The sequence below is a fragment of the Ornithodoros turicata genome, chromosome 7 (genome assembly GCF_037126465.1).
Source record: "Ornithodoros turicata isolate Travis chromosome 7, ASM3712646v1, whole genome shotgun sequence".
Lineage (NCBI taxonomy): Eukaryota > Metazoa > Arthropoda > Arachnida > Ixodida > Argasidae > Ornithodoros > Ornithodoros turicata.
The window spans coordinates 7,621,068-7,636,477 of NC_088207.1; the positions used below are offsets into that span (position 1 = coordinate 7,621,068).

General features: G+C 46.7%; 1 protein-coding gene across 3 annotated transcripts in view; it reads right to left on the reverse strand.

Moving 5' to 3' along the window:
- Nucleotides 1-492: 492 nt before the first annotated feature.
- The window catches only part of LOC135400186 (calcium-activated chloride channel regulator 1-like), a 456,140-nt gene continuing 441,222 nt past the window's right edge, over nt 493-15,410 (reverse strand). For all 3 annotated transcript variants that reach the window (XM_064631923.1, XM_064631924.1, XM_064631925.1), the window contains 3 exons: nt 12,517-12,681; nt 10,389-10,619; nt 493-4,065 (listed from right to left, as the gene is read on the reverse strand). In XM_064631923.1, coding sequence (XP_064487993.1) covers nt 3,197-4,065; nt 10,389-10,619; nt 12,517-12,681 — 1,265 coding nt within the window. In that variant the 3' untranslated portion in view covers nt 493-3,196. The remainder of the gene's footprint in view (nt 4,066-10,388; nt 10,620-12,516; nt 12,682-15,410) is intronic.

A 15,410-nucleotide genomic window follows, 5' to 3' on the forward strand; every position in this document is an offset into this window, starting at 1 on the left:
CGCAAGGGCGTTCTTCAGTGTCCGCCGACTAGAGTCGAAGCGCCGGCAGGAGACCAGCACGTGCTCCGTGTTCTCTACAGTTCCGCAAGTTGAACAGTTCGACGATCCAACGACACCTATCTTATGGAGCAATTCTGCTGTGAACGGGACGTTGAATCGCAGGAGATGGATGACGGACTCTAACGGCCTTGGCATCTTCGATGGGAGGCAGTGGGTGCAGTTGAGGTCGATTCGCGCAAGGAAAGAGTCCATATGGTTTTAGAGAGGCAATTACGTAAGGAGGCGAGCCAGGACATTGCATCGGATTGCGCGAAGTAGACTCTATGAGTAGTTCTTTTATGGTGAGCAAAACAATAACAATCATAATAACACTGAGCAAAAGCGCACCACAAGGAGAGATTCCTTCTCCGATACACAGTACCGTCCGCAACCGCACACTCAGTCCTCTACGTGTTCTGCACTGATCACCGTTCATGATGTAAAGAAATTGAGTTGATAAATAAACGCCTTTATTTTTGCGTAAAAATCGTATACAGAAATGTAATGCATCAGAGGGAGAGCTATGTACATAGTAGAAGTGGAATTGTACTGAGAATGATGCGCCCTTACGACAATGATGATTCCATGGTCCCAAGTGTCCACCTTTCGTGCATGCACACCTTATCAACTTTGCTAGCATCTTGAAAGAGACAGCGAAAGAACCGGAAAAAATTCAGTAAAAATTTTAGACGGTCCTCACATTAAAAACCACGGAAACGTCCTGCAAACTTTTTCTGTCTACCTTCGTGAATTTAGATGTATTAACTACAAGTAATGCCTCCATACACTCTCAGAAAAAAGGGTGGAGCAGTTACACCTTTCAGGAGGTAATATTTGTCGCATATGTTGTGCCTAAAAGGTTGCAAAGTTCTACCTGCTACCTCACTCTCTCCCACGCATGACAGGGTTACCACTTCTGATTCGGTGAGCGAGGCGGGCGTACGCCGTTTCGTAGCAATTTGGATATATGATAATTGCTTTTACAACCCTTTTACACCCTTTATGAGACGCCATGTTGACCTATAGGTGGTAACTATAGAAGTTACGACACGACCTTGTCACACCCTTTTTTTCTGAGAGTGTATGCCGGGCACCTCCGGCGACGTCGTTCATTCGTGATGTGATCGTAATATGATCTTGGAGCCTTCGTAACATCGAGAAAAGGTGTTCATTAGGAGTTGGGTCCTGAAGGCTGGTTTACTGTGTACATACGAGGAGCGAAATATATTGGGCAGCAGCGAGCGCTATATTTATCCACCTTCTGCGGGCGCTTTGCGCAGTTTGTCTCAGTTACCCAACACAAAATCGCCGCGGGGAAAATGTTTCGAGAGCCCGATTGCAATATTGGTTGCATGACGGATTTCGCAGCCTTTGTTATTCCTCTTTCCTTGTAGAAGCAATAGTGGTGCATTAGATACACTGACAGTCGGAACAGAAGGAAGGAACATAGGACGAGAACGTCAGTATTGTTGGTAGAAAGAAAGGCGTAGCTGGATGGAATAACATTATTCCCAACCTATGCACGAAATACCGATTGATCCTGACTTCATGAATCTCGTGCTCCACGTGTGCGCCACTCTTAAACCAGAACGTGACATTGCACGCTCAAGGTGCACAGAATGATACCGTTATCACCCCTTATTTGTGGAAAGCACGGGGCGTACGCACGTTTGTGACGTTTATCGTAACTACATGAGTCTCACCAAAGGCGTACGCCTCTCGTTTCCAACAGATCAGAGGAGAGAACAGTGTCATTCGGGATGATGGTTGACGAAGAGCGAGCTATGCGGTTAAGTTCTGTTTGAAGAGTTTGGCGTCTATACGATTATCGTCGTTCCTAATAGTAAACGATAGTTTAATAATAATTGAGGAAATGTTCCTAAAAATAGCAAAGTGATTCCTTCCAATTTTGAATATACCCCTTTGAGTTTACGGGAGTTCAACATTCGCTATTGCGTAAGAGAATCACGGTGGACAAATCAGGCCTGGCGATGATAGGTCGTTCGAGACATTACATTTTTATGGCCCCATTCAGAACTGGCTGAATTCAACGTTCAACGAACGCGCGATAGGGTACTACAGAAATGCGTGGAATACAAACAACGAACTTCATTAACAGCCGTATAATATCGCGGTAATAAATTATAACGAAATCATTATCTCAGACACGTAATGGGAGATGTTTGGACCTTGGGAAAATGGCGGTATCCTGGAATCGTGAGAAGTGTACTTTATAGCTCAATATCAGTAAACTTTGGTGCTATCGGGACACGTAGGTTGGGTCTACTTCCGCACGGAGTACGGTGTTTAGCGCCGCCATTCAACTGCGAAGGTTGCTGCTCACTCTGTTAATAAACGTTTTTCAGAAGTGCAGACTCTGTACGAAAGCTTGTCGTTAAAACTATATATGCTCCTATAGCCGTTGCGATTTTGACAATTTATGAACGGTCAACGTTCCTGGAAAAATCCTTCATGAAATCGAGAGTTCATAAAAGGAGAGTTGACTGTATATCTCCTTCGTGGACCTGAGGCGGCTTTTATATGTTGTCTATAAACTTTGGATACCATAGACTCAAGGTTGCATCGTGTGGTCATTAGTATTGCACATATGGAAAGCCACGCGGCTATGTGACCAACTTCTTCCTGAAGTATATAAGAACTTTACAGATTTATGTGCAGAAACAAACAATCTTTATACTAAAAAGTGCGCATCCAGGGCGTGTAAATGAATGAATCACAGACACAGTCATATGCGCAAATTAAAAATGTGATTTCCAACTGATGAGCCCACTAAGCCAATCATGTGACTAGAAAGCCATACGTTGCCCTAACAAACGCTTCCATCCATCGTTGCGGTGTACTTCACTCATGCAAACGGCAACTGTGAAGGCACCTACACTTCAAACCGACTACCCTGACTAGCCAAAATAGCAAGTACCTACTACTGCTGACTAGCTGGCTTTCATTTCATCCTTGCGACGCACTTTCTCAGTAGAGCAAACAAAATATGAAGCACAGAAATAACTTTCGTGCCACCAGAGTGTCAGAGTTCTTCTTTGGTTTTCGCGCAGTGCCATGACGTACCGCGCACGTTTCATACAAGTTCAGGTGTTTTAAACGTAAGAACAGTAGTCCGACGCAGCGTCACTTGACGATGCTATACCTGGGTGATATTCCGCGTAGCGCCCATCCTATCGAGCGAATGCTGCGACGAAGAATACGCGGCATTATACGACGGCGCAACGTCATGACTTGGTTTCAGTGCACGTGGCGCAGCCCCGTAATCACTCTTGGAGTAGAGAGACGGTGTGGAAGAGTTGAGAGACACTCCGTCGTCAACCATCATGATGGGTGGTGGTTCGTGCCGTTGCTTTGCCTGCTGCACCTTGTTGTAGTGATCAAGTAGAACAGTTGCAGGCCACGAGTTCACTGGGCTGATTGCACTGTCAACTCGACCTGTTTGCTTCAAGTCTTCCTCAGGAGCCGGCGGAGGGATGTCATCACGTGGAATCTTCGCTGGCGGTGGCAGAGCACTGCCGTTATTGTTGGGGGACTTTTTAGCGGGTGGAGCCTTCCGCCGGCGAGCCATCAGGAGTATGATGATGATGATGCTAATGAGCAAAACAGCGAGTGGGATAGCAATAATGAGAGCAAGCTGGGAAGCTGTCAGCTTATCCCGACTGCTGTGGGCTCCGCTTGAAGGGGACCCACTGGTCACGCTGCCGCCCCAGGGTGAAGATGGTTGGGTGGAGGTTGTCGTCGTCGTAGGAGGAGGGATGATGACCACCTCGACGACATTGGATACGGGCCCTGCGTTGCCTTCGTCGTCCAAAGCGCGGATGGCGAAATACTTTGGACTCTCCATCGTCTTTAAGCGTATCGTAGCTGTTTGGGCAGCACCGAACGGGCGAGGAGGGTCGTAGTAAGGGCCATCTAGATCCCACTGGCCGATCAGTTGACCGTGGCTGGAAAAATGGTGGCGGGCATTCGACTTGTCGTTGAACATCTTCAACTCGTACTTGCTCGCTGCAAGGACAAAACACATATCTCAATCAAGATTCCACGTTTCATATTCGTATCACATTTTGAGCCGTAAGGGCCGTTGCTTGTGGTGACATATTAACTGACATAATCCCCATAACGGTTCACACCTCGCTTCTGGTTCTGCCGGGCAAAACGGAGGGATGGCTACGTGTATAGATGTGAAGCACTTAGCATAAAAGTAGCACTTTTTTCACGCGTAAAATGCGCGCATGATGTAATGAGTATCACAACACATGCAATGAATACTCTGAAATGCACCGATAAACACGTCAGAACATCATGTGGTACAGCGGATACCACCAGTCCCATCACACATATGGCATCACAGCCCTGCGTGGTACCCAATTGCAGCGCAGGGAGGGAAATAAACGTGGGCTGTGCGCTTGTTCCCACTCGACCAGACTCTTGTGCAAGACTCCTCATAACATAGGGCGGCCAGGCTAAACGCGCACGCGATGTGAAGAGCAAGAGTGGAAAGCGCAGCGGCGTCGACGCTTCTGTAAGCGTCGTCGTACACGAAGTGAAGCACAACATGAAGCCGTACATGCCACGAATAGGAGAAGGCGAAGAGTCCCGCTGGTGAGACAACACGAGGCGGACGTCATGAAGGGAAGGCCAGAAAGCCCCACAGTGAGACAACGCGATATGGCTTGACGCGTTTGTCGTAGTTTCCAACGGCCAACACGGAGTATGCCGACAAGTTTCGCAGAACGAGTTCGAATACGCGTACGACGTGAGCGTAGACAGTGACTTTGGACCGACATGGCGCTCTCGCTATGTAGTGACGTCGACGATAGATGGGACGCAGCTCGCGTGCTGTCACTTCGCACATTGGGGGTGAAAAGCTCTGGCTTCTTCGTTTGATTTATTTATTTTTGCTCAGGGACGACGATCAATCGTGTTGACCGTGTCCGAAGCTGTCGTGTTATACCGGGTGTTTCAGTTAAATCCCCGGACTAAATAATTCGCGAACGGGTGCACCAATCGAAGAACTTTCTTTTTTACAAGTATCTATCCCATACCGCCTACAAGATGCGCACCGCGTGAATGAGTGGGAGGCGCTCATTATTTAAATAAAAATTAAAATGAGTTTCGTGAAAAAAAAAACACGTAACTTCTAAAGCAAGGCGCTGTCGGTATCAAAATGATTACTACCCTTTTTGGGAACTTCAGAGGAGACCTTTTAGAGAAAAATCTGCCACCGAGGCGGGTCATTTGTTGCAGTAATTAATTGATTTCGGTTTACATAATTTGTCGCGGCTGGTCGCGGTGAAGTGAAACGGACGCCCTTTCACTCCCTTATCCACCAATGAATTACGTCCTTTTAAAATAACGCTAATAATAAATAACGTCCTTTATTTAGATAATGAGCGCCTCCCATTCATACACACGGTGCGCAGCTTGTAGGTGGTATCGGAGAATCGGACAGATACTTGTAAAAAAGAAAGTTCTTCTATTGGTGCACCTGTTCGCGAATTATTTAGCCCGGGGATTTAACTGAAACACCCTGTATATATGACATTGATTTACGCCGCCTCCAAAAGTAATTACGTGTGCAGATACACATAGATTCAGGCAATTCTGCCACGCGCGGAAGACTGTCTCGGAACACGACAAAAGGGAGTCTATAGGAACTGGAAGCTGAGAAGATAAACCAAGCGCGAGGTCACGAAGAAAAACAACGACAAAGATCTTTCTCTCCCCGTCTCTTTTAATTGAATAGCAAAACAGCCATTTAAAAGATCTTGAGCAAAGTCCAGTGTGTAACAAAGATTAAGTGAGCTAAAGGAGACCTAAATTGTAGCCGGACGTGGAAGAAGAAGTCAATTACGGTAATTAGTATTGATGAATTCGCGTGGTCATTCTGCTGGCAGCTGCAGGATTCTGGGAAATTGCGTTATTTTGGTCAAAACGGCCAGCGTCAGGAATTTGCCAGCTAGTACTTTTTTCGCCCGGCCTCAATACAACCGGGCAGCGGGTTGCCCAACTATTTCCGCGGTCCTCACATCCGCACAGCAAGGGACGCGGTTGCCGCTGTATAGCACAGGTTCTCCATATATTTGTGATCTCTGAGAGCATTCACATACACACAAACTCAACATAGTTCACAATGATGGTGGTGTGATAAAGAAAAAAAAAAGGGGTATGATGGGGATGGGGATGGCATTCAAGCAATCAGTTCAATCCGAAGCCGCAAAAGAATGTCAAGAAACGTAATTTATAACTTGCAGGTGACGAAACCGTTTTGTTAACAGTGGTGTCGGAATAAGACCGTAGCAACAACATAATTTGCCGTGCCCCGTATGGAAGGTGCTGAGAATCTACTGCAACACGATGGCAGGTGAAACTGAAGTCTTTGGTAACGGCACAAGAGCAATAAATCGTCTTCTTGCACATGCACACGAGTCACATCCACAAGTACGACATGCAATACAAGACACCGTCCAGAGCAAGGTCACATCATTTTATGGTGCTACCCTGCGGTACATATTGGATAACCCACGTTACGCGCAAATTATCTTCCGATTATTAGTATTACTACGTTCCTCCTGGGCGTGAACTTCACAAGAAAAATTCAATATTGACCAGTTTTGTCGATGTGACACGTTTCTTGTTGTTGTTTTCCGCAATCGACGCTTCCTTAATTAGGACACGTTTTGGCTTTGGCAACAGAAAGAGGACCTGGTTCGAGCCACTCATTTCCTTTACAGAAATGCCGAATTAGGATACATTTTTCACCACCTGTCACGGTACGTTTCATGAAGCGTCGTCAGGTCGGATGAAAAGACATCGTCGACACACTCACTCGTCGCTCAGTTTGCGGAGATGTCAGTTTGTGAGGAACCACTCGGAAGCGTCTGTAGACCTTTTCGAGCGCATGCAGGAGGTGAACAATACTTGTTCTCGGAACAGCAACATCGAGTGCTCAAGACAGTGTACGGGTGCTCCTTTTCAGATCTGCATTAACTGAAGGACAACTGAGTCAGAGTCAACTGTTGCCGGTCTTCCATGGTGGGCTTCCGAAGCCATGTAGGCTGCCAAACTGTCGTTACTGTCAAAGCTATCGTTACCCAGGGCATTTCCCCCAGTTGTTTCGCAGATGTTTCACGTGGCTTCGTCGGCGTTGTGACCAAGCTTGAACTCGCACCAGAAAGTATTCGAACGAGGCGATTTTGCTTCTCCATTTTGCCCATGGGTAAACACAACCAACCAGGGATGCAGACCGAGGAGCTACTGTGTTTCTTGAAGGACAAACACAGTTCTACTGAACCAGCATATGAATTCCTAGATGGTTTGCATTCGCTCCGCTAGGAGAGCGCCACAATCGTCGGGCGGTCAGTGTTTGTGATTCACCCTAGTATCTGCCAGGACTTGACATCCATCAAAGTTAGCCGCCTTTGACTCTTTTCCCATCATTTCGTGTTTTCCTTTTTCATTCTGCAAGTCTGCTATGTCAGATAGCCAGATGAACCGCTTTGCGAGCCAGATTATATACTCGTGTCAGAAATTGAAAGTCATGAATGTCATTCGCAGCGAATGACGTTCGCACTGCATGACATACGTTCCGCGTCACGCTGTGAAACCAAATGGCAATAGATGCGAATAAAATGGCATTCGTCCAGCAAATGACTTCGGGGAACTAATTCGCTGTTCCCTCTCGGGCCTTGCGTCAGCCCTCTGACCGGACTTTCTTGGGCCATGTCGAGCCTGTACTGCACTAACTGTTTTTCTTTCTTTTTGCTTTCATTTCCTTTTTTCTTTCCTTTTGTTTATTTTCAGTTTCTTTCTTTTTTTGGAATAGCAAGCTGGCACTAGCCCGGCTGACATTTCCTTTTTTTTTTCCCCTTTCACTCTATTAAACATATCCCCGTCCCTCTCGCACCGACCGCGTACCCTCGCAGTAGAGAGGTAGAAAGAAAAAAAAAACGATAAACCGTTTGAAGAAATCAAACACGAATGAAACGTTGTAATCCAATATTTTATCACGAACTTGATAAATTTTGACACGTAGGAAGGAAGGCTTAACATTGTTTTTCGGAGAACTACCCTCGCCACGTTGCCAAGTGTGGTGCAGACTTTGCTTGTGGTGCATGGACAACTGAGCGTCGCCGAAAACGCAACGCTTTTGTAAAATAATCAAATGCTTCACTAGTTTCGAGAAATTCGAGATACAACTCGAATACAACAACTAATGTACCTGTATAATGCTTCATATATTCAGCCCTGGTGTCTTAATTATCGACAGTGACATAATTTGCGAATGACATTCTGTTTCTTCGCGTAGCCCGATGCTATACAAGCGAATGACGTTCGGTGCGACTTTCATTCCCTGGGAGTGCCATTCAGTTTGCCCCGTGACAAGGGTATAAGCCGCCGACGGTGAAGCTCATATCCTCCCTGCGCTCCTCATGCGCGCGGTTTTGGTTTTGGGCTCATTTTTCAGCAGAACTCGCCGTTTGATATTTCAACGCTGTGCTTGTTTCAGAATTTTTTTCTTTTTTCAAAAACTCAACTGCTTTGAACGAGGAGTGTCTTCCACTCTGCTATCTTACTTTTGCCCGAAAGTCCCTATTAAAGATTTAATTAATACATTTGAAACAATTAGTCATCTAGTAGTTGCATAGTCTTTCCGAGGAAATACCCGCTTGGCGGTATAACTCCCCAGGCAGCACACCAATAATGGCCCAAGATTAGACCAATGTGGGCTGCCGATATTGGTCCCACATTAAAAGTGCAACCAGGCTCCCCATTGGACCAATATGGGTTGCCTTGTATTGGCAAGCCCATTTTTGCCCTTACTGTGCCAAATCTTCCGTGATAATGCCAGTGCTGAGCCCGCGTAATAATAATGCATTATCCGGTATAATAACCACCACTAAAAGTGATAATACTTCATTTGTCTTTCTTTTCTTTTTCACGAAGATATTCTACCTGATCCACGTTGCATCGCGTTACGAAAACAATACTGCTTCGCCTTAAAAACGAAGAACAGGTGCAGTGCCCGTCTTGCTCAAGGATCCAGGTAGTCCCACAGAACTACCCATGCGAAACATCCCTCAGAAGCCTTCATTGGGGTCGCAGCACTATATGACCCAAGCGTGGTAGAGGGTGGGGTGATCTAGGGGGAGGTGCGGTCAGCCTGCTCTTGAGGGGCACCCACGGGAGGGTGAATGAGGGAGGGGAGAGATGATGGTGGCACAGGAGAGGGAGAGGTGTGCTAACCCTCATGCTCTAGGATGTGGGTAGTCCAAGAGAACTACCCATCACAGAAAACATGCGATCATCCCTCAGTGGTTTTCATTAGGATGCTCCCTTTACCAGAATTGGGATCTTTACCAAAAGCGGGATAGAAAACGCTAAAAAATCGGACACTTCCCTGGACAACGTACCCATCTCTGAGTATATCAAAACTGCTGATATTATCCTCAGATTATTTTAACTTTGTTTTGCATTACTGTAACCGAGTCAAAAGGCAGAAGAAGAAGACAGAAGGAGACAGAGAAGGAGAAGGGAGAAGAAGCGGAGGGTATTGTGATATAACCACAGAGTTTTCCCGAGAACTTCCCGTTAACAGCTCCCGCTGTAAAACATCATGCATATTATGCGTGGGTGCAGATAAAGCAGCCCCACATTTATGCACGTATGGCGTTCCCTGCTTACCGCATGAACTTCCGGTGGGTGCGGGATGACACATGTATCCGATGGAAACCAACAAAAAAAAGAAAAAGAAAAATCGTAGTAACCAAACTCCACGTAACAGAAAAGTTACCTATGTCAACGTTGCTCTCTGTGCATCCCGACTTTCCTATGCAGAAGTCAATATGGCAGTCGCGGCACAGTTGCGTCTGGCTACCGCTAGGGTTACCAGATCTTGTTTTGTTTCTGCGTGGGTGGCACCCCCAGCGGTAGGGCGAAGCAACTGTGCTACGCTGCCATGTCCCATTAGAAATACACGGAGCGAAGTTCGCGTTGCTAACGATTTTATTGCGCACAGTTTGGTTACCACGACCTTTTTTCTCGATGTGCATCACACAAATGCACCGTCGTGCGCCGCCAGAAGTTCGTACGGTATGCAGGGAACGCGCGATATGTTCGAAAAGGTAGGGCTACTTTATCTGCACCCACCCTGTACATTCTGCCGAAGGTTTTGCGTATTTGTGCAGCTTAAAGCACGGAGATTAATGAGCAGGCGCGTTCGCTGCTTCTCTACAAGTATTCTGTGTGCAGGCCTGGATATGAAACAAATGAGAGAGCAGTTTAGTGCACTCCTGGATGCCAATGCTTGAAACATGACGTTTGGTTACCTTGTCCTTCACTGAAGTCATTTCCTGGCGCCGTCCAGTTAAGTGTAACCGCCAACCTCCTGTTGTCTATCACAGTGACCCGAAGATCCGTCACACGGCTCGGCGGCAGCTCATCTCTGTCGGCTGATTGGGTGATGACAAAGAAGGAACCGTAGTGGCTGATGCGCGTGAAACGACTGGACTTCTGGGAAAACGCGTCCGGAACTCGGCTTCCACAGCAAGATGGTATTTCTGAAAAGGAGATATGTATATCATTATCGGTGGTATTTCAGGATTGAATTAGCTTTACACAAGCTTCTCACTTCCAAATCTGACTCTAAACATCAATGCACATTATCGGTACACGTGTATACATCAGTGGCCTGGGCAGGCGAATGTCCTTTGTTAGAAAGTTACACCGAAATCTCGAAAATTCTTCATTTCCCCAAGCAGCAAAATGTACTGAAAGTCGAGTGCAATAGGGGTGGACGGGTAGGTGGAAGGCCTTGAACAGACACATGAAACTAAAGAACATTGATAAGACACATACCGTCCACCCCTATTGCACTCGACTTTCAGTACATTGTGCTGCTTGGGTCGCGGTTTCTTATTTCCACTCCGCTTCAGTGACCGATTTGAGTGCGGTATCGTTGATCGCAACTCCTCCCTCCATCAAATGGAAGTGATGATTTGCTTCGCATGTAAGCGATTATGCATGCAAACAGGTCACCCAAGCTGCACAATGTACTGAAAGTCGAGCGCGATAGGGGTGGGCGGTATGTGTCTTATCAATGTTCTTTAGTTTAACGGTCTGTTCAAGGTCTTCGACCTACCCGTCCACCCCTATTGCACTCGACTTTCAGTACATTGTGCTGCTTGGGTCGCGGTTTCTTATTTCCACTCCGCTTCAGTGACCGATTTGAGTGCGGTATCGTTGATCGCAACTCCTCCCTCCATCAAATGGAAGTGATGATTTGCTTCGCATGTAAGCGATTATGCATGCAAACAGGTCACCCAAGCTGCACAATGTACTGAAAGTCGAGCGCGATAGGGGTGGGCGGTATGTGTCTTATCAATGTTCTTTAGTTTAACGGTCTGTTCAAGGTCTTCGACCTACCCGTCCACCCCTATTGCACTCGACTTTCAGTACATTGTGCTGCTTGGGTCGCGGTTTCTTATTTCCACTCCGCTTCAGTGACCGATTTGAGTGCGGTATCGTTGATCGCAACTCCTCCCTCCATCAAATGGAAGTGATGATTTGCTTCGCATGTAAGCGATTATGCATGCAAACAGGTCACCCAAGCTGCACAATGTACTGAAAGTCGAGCGCGATAGGGGTGGGCGGTATGTGTCTTATCAATGTTCTTTAGCTTCATCAGTCTGTTCAAGGTCTTCGACCTACCCGTCCACCCCTATTGCACTCGACTTTCGGTACATTGTGCTGCTTGGTCATGGTGAAACACTCGAAAATGTGTAGCATCTGATCTTTCGCGCTCGATCAAGGTCAGTGCGTTGCAATCGTCGAGATACAATAAAAACAGTTTGTTTCTGAAGTGCAGTCATTGGCAGCTTGATTCACACGATCTTATAGTTTCACCCGGAAACTCCCGATAACATAAAGCACATGACTGAAAACGCCCGAATCTTCCCCGAATTTCCAATTTAAAAAATACAAAAAATCACTCGTTTTCTACCCCCGAATTTCAAAAATAATAAAACCGGAAAAAAAACCTGAATATATGCTGTATGTTTGACTAAATTAGGTCGTTTTTGCTCGTTCTGAGACGGTGCCTCAGACTCAAGTAATGGTCCCTTCAGAAAAAAAAAACAACCGCATAACTCTCCAATCCGGCTTACATTTTCAATAAATCACGAAAGAGAACAATATCATTCTGAATGGCGGTTGGTTGTGAGGGTGTTATGCTAAACCCTCGATGCTATTGTGGAACAGCAGAAAATCCGCATTCGCACCTATCGATGTTTGTCTCCTTAGCAGAGTCAGAAGATGAGCATGTTAATGGAATCTACTAATTAGCTGCACCAGTGGGTGAGAGCAAAACTAGAATAACGTATTCTCCCTTAAAATTGTCCTAGAAATCAATGCTGCCCGACATATTTCGTTGCGCACTGAACTTTTCCTGTGACGTACCTGCATCTGAAGGAGTTCTGCTTTCTGTTTCAACACCAGAAGTCCCGATAACGACTGCCGATAAGTCATTGTCATTGGCTTCCACTCTGAGGTCATAGCGCCCGGTCACTGTAAACCCCGTGAAGTGTCTCGAGTAGACGCCATCCCTGGCAGTAATATCTGGATCTGGAAGGGTCATCAAGTGTGTTACAAAAAACATAAACAACAACTGTATTTGAATGACGACGATTGGAGACGTTCACAGCCAGAGGGGATGCTCTACCCCATCGCTGGCGTGGTGCAATATAATAATGAGTCGCGTGATGACCTAACTCCTACACACACTCACAGTGATGACCTAAGTCCTACCAAGGACATGCGACACGACACGCTGGGGAGACATTGTCGGCTGATACGGTCGTTTGCTCGTGTTTTTTGTTTGAGCAGTGTGACATAGCAACAATCACGACAAAAACGCTCGTTTTTGGTTGACTGTCCTGGCTGTGTCGCCCGCAGTGTGAAAGGCCCTTTAGGGCAGAGCGTTGGTGGGCTAGATTGGTCATGGATAAATCAATTTTGACACGCCGACTTCACCGCGTATTTCGTTCTACGAGGGCGACAACTTCACACAGGGTCACATCACAACGACAACATGAAAACACACGTTCAAACGAAGATTTAATTCGTCGACACATCGATATCTCCTCAAAACGCTCGCTGCAGCTAAGTATGGTACACGAACGTACAGACGTGGACAAGACCTGGTACAGGTAACAGGTCATATGCTACAACTGTCAGCAAAATGGCCACCTCGCGAGCAAATGTCCACAACCAAGCCCTCTCATGTAAACAAACAGGTAATATCAAAGGCACCGTTAACGAATGCAGGTCATGCTGAAGAAACCCTGTCTGGCTCTAAACTGAGTTGTGCTGTAGTACCTATTCAAGTCAAAGGACTTGGAGAGGCCAGTGTTTATCCAGACAGCGGTTCAAACGTCACCATCCTCGCCTGCAAACTTAGGAAGAAATTTCCACGTGGAACCCTGAACCGAACCCCTTTGCTTATTAGTTGGTGGAAACTGTGATGCCAGAGGGACCTGTCTTTTTGCGGATGAGTGTTGGACCTCTCGCAGCAATTGTGGAAGTAGACATCCTCGGAATGAATGCCCTTCCTCTAAACCCTGGAGAAGACTGGTTACATGCAGCACATGCTGGATTTCACATTAGACCACCGCAATCGCCTGTCATCTGCCAACCATCGCGCATCATTGTAGTGCAGTGGAAATAGCTTTGACCCCATCCAACTTTCAGAAAGAATGCTCTCAGGTAAAGCCTCGACAGTCACAGTGAGCTGTACACGCGTACCTCGATGATAACATCATCTTTGCAGACAGCCCATCAGTTCTTGGATCCTCTTGATGAGGCCCTAACACTACTGCAGGTAGCCGGCTCCAAAGATTTCGTGAAGAAATGCCAGTTTGCTGTACCTCCATTGAAGTTTCTCGGGTTTCTGATCTCGAAACCAGGAAAGCAACCGGAGCCCTCAAAGGCAGAAGCTGCCCTACGCATCCCAACTCCGAAACAATCAAGGCAGCTGCTACCGTGACTTCAAACTGCTAACTTCTACAGGTACTTCATCGATGGCTTCTCAAAGATTGCCGCACCCCCTACAAGCAGCCATCCTGAATTCTGATTTTGTTTGGACCCCCGCATGTCAGCAGGTTCTCGAAATCATTCGCTCTGCACCCACATGAGCATCACTACTTGATTATTTTGACACAGTGCACCTAAGGCGGTTAGCACCGATGCATTCGCCACACTAGCCCGATGGAACTCATAGAGCAGTGCTTAGCTCGAAACAAGAAGCAAAAGAGACCAACCAATCGCTCACAGAGGCCGAACGCAATCTACAGAGCAGCGTATGCGAAACTTTAGCTGTACATTACCTATGTATTAGGCGATTTTATTTCTCGTCTGATAACTGGTGAGTTGCCTGTTTGACTGGAAATTTTAAGTGCCCTCTCCGCTTTACAGGCATGCTACTGACTACAGAGTTTGTCTTCTCTGTTGAACATCGACCAGGACGCCGGACCGTGTGGTTGGTATGCTGTCGAGATGTGCAACAATACCTCAAGCTGATATGATTAGATTAGATTAGAAATAAAAAGAAAAAAATGGAAACGTAGGTCGCACTGGTGCGACCAGCTGTTCCAGCACGCTTGACGTGTGAAAGCACTGAATGGTTTAAAAGATTACTTATTTTAGCACGTATGTCCTTGTGGTAGGTCGTCAGTGCACAGTCAGGGGGTCAGTGTCCAGGTTTGTGCGCGCTGGTTGGTGGTGCAAGTTGATATGCTAATCACCATGCCAGGCTATTCGCGCTAAATACCTTGCTTTTGTTGTAGTCAGTGACATCCTCAATAACGTTGTGAACCCAAAAGTGCACACAATTGTCTACACATTCCAAATAGATGTTCCCGTGTTCACAGTGGTATTGGTGGGCCGCTGCAACCGTGAAGTACTATTCTTCATTCCCGCGTATTCCACTGTGCATGGCCAGATATTAACTGTGTCGCTCGGTGAGCCCTCTCTTCTAACATCCAATACACCATATCTAGCAACCACCGGTGGCCAGAGACCCTCGGATGCCCATGCACCTTGGAGTCGGTGCATACATACTAGGACTACACGGACACGGGGTTGGTCGCGCGTATGCCGACACCTGCTTCGGATTGTTGTTGATGCTTTACTGGGTCGCATATTTCAATACAAAGTGCACATGCTATGTGCATTGAATGGCTGCAAGTGCCATTCAAGAAGCACATAATCTAACTGTCGTGATGTTCACTAGGAAAATGACAGTAGACGCACACGAGCGTATAAGCCATGTCGGCACCTTCCCAGACACTCCAAGG